Consider the following 3,120-nt stretch of genomic DNA (forward strand, 5'->3'; position numbering starts at 1 on the left):
GGTGTGGAGTGCATCAAAACTTCCTAGATAGCATATATCATTTTGTTCACAAACAGCTCATATTTGTCTTTATTAGCTTTAAACTTGGAGGCACGATAAGATTGTTCGCGGGGGGTTACATGGGTTGACCTGGCCTACAGAGACTCATTCTTTTCCGAGATGAAGGTACATTATAACAGCACGCGTTCATGCAAACAGTTTTTCGAATCTCGATCACCAATCCCAAGCCACATCTCATAAGAACCAAAAATTTCGTGGTTATCTTTAGAAGTGCAAGTTCCATATTCGGCCCGCGTAATGAGCAGGATAAGAACAATTCAGTAAACATATGAAAGCGTTTCTATCCGTGCAAATTTTGGCTATCCCACTTAATCTTAGGCATTTTCCATCGGATGACCTTAGAAGCCTCGGTTTTACATCTACACTACATGATACTTAGGATGTTTGAGAAGAGTTCTACCAATACTTTACTCCAATCACAATGTAAGATCTCCGTCCATAAGTCCAGGCACCCCTATCATTTTGACGCAACGGTCAGAAGCTCTGGGACCTCGCTTACACATACCAGTATACTTTTCGCTGGCCAAGTGACTGCCAACAACGCGCCCGGAAGAATGGAAAAACATCTTCACGGACTGATACACAGGAGCGAGGCTATTGCCCAAGTTTCCTGAATCGCTTTTGTTCTTGCCGGTTAGTGGCTGTCGTTCACCTGAAAGGCACAAGTGCAAAGGGTGTAGCGCTGCTCTTTATGTTCTCAGCGCGGGGCAGTATGCTCGCCAGCGCGGAGGTTCGCATAAATAAATGTCCAATAGTGCTTTAAACTGGGTTCTAGAAGGAGCGTGGACAACAGTCGGATGAAGGTCATTCCACGCAGCTACTACCCGAAATGAGAAAACATTTTGTCTAATGAACGTGTGTGCTCTGAGCTTGAAAATTTTCCTACTACGTCCCTGTCTTGCGTTTGCTGGGTCAACGGTGAAAAACCTGTTTGCCAAGCTTTGTTCAAAAAGGGCATAAATAAGAATTAGGTCCCCTCGGAGGCGACGGTACTCCAGGGGAAAGAGATCAAGCATCGCGAGACGCGTTTCGTAGTCCACGGATTTGGGGCCGGCAACCATTCTCGTAGTGGCTCGCTGGACACGCTCAATGAGGGTGACGTCTTTCGTGCGTCCTGAGTAGACAACTTGGTTTGCGTACTTCAGGAGCGGTCTGACGTAGGCCCCATAGAGTAATTGGAAGTCCATGGGAGTAATACGGGAGAGGGTGCGTCGGATCACCCGTAAAATGGCGAATGCCTTTTGGGCCGATTTCTCATGGTGCAGTGAGAAGGCTAAGTTTTGAGGAGTCCCAGATGCCCGAATCGTTTTTGGCATCTATCCTCACGATATTTTCTGGTCCCTTTTCATCCACTCTTGTCAAGGCGTAACGACGAACAGCCTCTAATCGACTTTGTCTTCACGGTGGAGGACATTCCTCAACTTTTACACAAGGTCAGCCCATTTCGCGTGTTGGGGCCCAACGAGGTCCATCCCGGCATCCTGCAAGAAACGTCGTTTACACTGGCAAATCGTTTTTACCTGGTGTTTTGTCAGTCGCTTGACGAAGGTCGCTTTCCCTCTGCTTGGAATGGAGTGATTGTCGCGCAAATGTACAAAACTGGTGACTAACAATCGCCTGACAGCTACAGGCGTATTAGCCTCAGTAGCGTGTCATGCAAGCTGATGGAACGCATTCTAAAGAGAGCTATCCTAGATCACCTTACTCCCAACAGCTCGACACGGATTTTTCAAACAACTTCTGTGGAGTTTAGGTTGAAATTTTAGCGGTATGTTATTGCATGGTGAAGAAGAGAAGTTTCGGCCTGCAGATTTGTGTGCGGTTGTTGCAATTCGAACCGGTGTAGTGGGTTTTAGTTTGAGGGTAACAATTGGAAAGGATCTTAACCCGAAACTGATAAAAGTGATCGTCGAACGTTTCATGCCTGGCAAACTTCCTCCCAAACGCCGTTGCGAACTCAAAAAGCAATAGGCAGTTGGTGGCCGGGTTTCATCTTGAAGGCCGCGTGGCTTTCCCCGGCCAAGTCCAGAGACTGGTTAAGCTGAATCGCGTACGTGCTGGGAGAATCAGTGAGTAATATTTGGTGAAACACCTGAGAAACATCGACTAAAAAGCTATGTTAATTACCCTGCTGCTGAACACTTGTGGTAACTCGCTGAGCTGCGGTTTCAGGGACAATTTATCCCCAGTCATTTATCACCTGATTTCCAACATTGGTATCGAGGTGTCATAGGCGTCCTGCTATCATGGCCTAGGGTAAGAAGACAGCCTTCAGCGTCGAGTAATAAGCATACTAACAAGCTGCCTGCATTATTTCGGGCCTGGTTTTGATGATCTAGAAGTTCTGGATCACCAACAGACTTATGGTCGGAGACAGGCGTATGCCACAAAAATTGGGCAAAGGCCTGGGCGTAGGTGCAGATGCCATAAAAACTAGATCTCAATTGAATCTACCGTTGAGTAAATGTACTTTTGCTGCAAGTTAACGGCGCGAGAACGTGGAGCTTCGAAAATGGTATATGGAAACAACTGAGGGTGGGGCTATTGTTGGAATTTTGTAACCTATTTAGCTAAAAGTTAACCCATGAGCTTGCGGGCATTGTAAATGTGTTGGCTGGAATCTAATACTCCAGGCTTATTGCGGTTCAGTCAGAAATTTGATGGGAAACCCCTGGACAATGTGACACCTGCCCTGAAATTGAAATATGATATTGTATTGTGCTACGTAACCTGTAGGTGAGAAGACTGGTCAGGGGTAACAATGGAGGGCTTACTATTTTTCCTCACTGCACCATGAGAAATCGGCCCAAAAGGCATTCGCCATTTTACGGGTGATCCGACGCACCCTCTCCCGTATTACTCCCATGGACTTCCAATTACTCTATGGGGCCTACGTCAGACCGCTCCTGAAGTACGCAAACCAAGTTGTCTACTCAGGACGCACGAAAGACGTCACCCTCATTGAGCGTGTCCAGCGAGCCACTACGAGAATGGTTGCCGGCCCCAAATCCGTGGACTACGAAACGCGTCTCGCGATGCTTGATCTCTTTCCCCTGGAGT

The 3,120-nt window shown here is 47.2% G+C and overlaps 2 protein-coding genes across 2 annotated transcripts in view; one reads left to right on the forward strand and one right to left on the reverse strand.

The window, feature by feature from the left end:
* Positions 1-1,714: 1,714 nt before the first annotated feature.
* Positions 1,715-3,120, forward strand: part of T265_01186 (hypothetical protein) — a gene marked incomplete at both ends in the record, with an annotated part of 11,844 nt that continues 10,438 nt past the window's right edge. Inside the window, 2 exons of the mRNA XM_009165147.1 lie at positions 1,715-1,807; positions 2,859-3,118. Coding sequence (XP_009163411.1) covers positions 1,715-1,807; positions 2,859-3,118 — 353 coding nt within the window. The remainder of the gene's footprint in view (positions 1,808-2,858; positions 3,119-3,120) is intronic.
* The window catches only part of T265_01185 (hypothetical protein), a gene marked incomplete at both ends in the record, with an annotated part of 11,195 nt that continues 10,092 nt past the window's right edge, over positions 2,018-3,120 (reverse strand). The window contains one exon of the mRNA XM_009165146.1: positions 2,018-2,152. Coding sequence (XP_009163410.1) covers positions 2,018-2,152 — 135 coding nt within the window. The remainder of the gene's footprint in view (positions 2,153-3,120) is intronic.

Source organism: Opisthorchis viverrini (assembly GCF_000715545.1).
Source record: "Opisthorchis viverrini unplaced genomic scaffold opera_v5_12, whole genome shotgun sequence".
NCBI lineage: Eukaryota > Metazoa > Platyhelminthes > Trematoda > Opisthorchiida > Opisthorchiidae > Opisthorchis > Opisthorchis viverrini.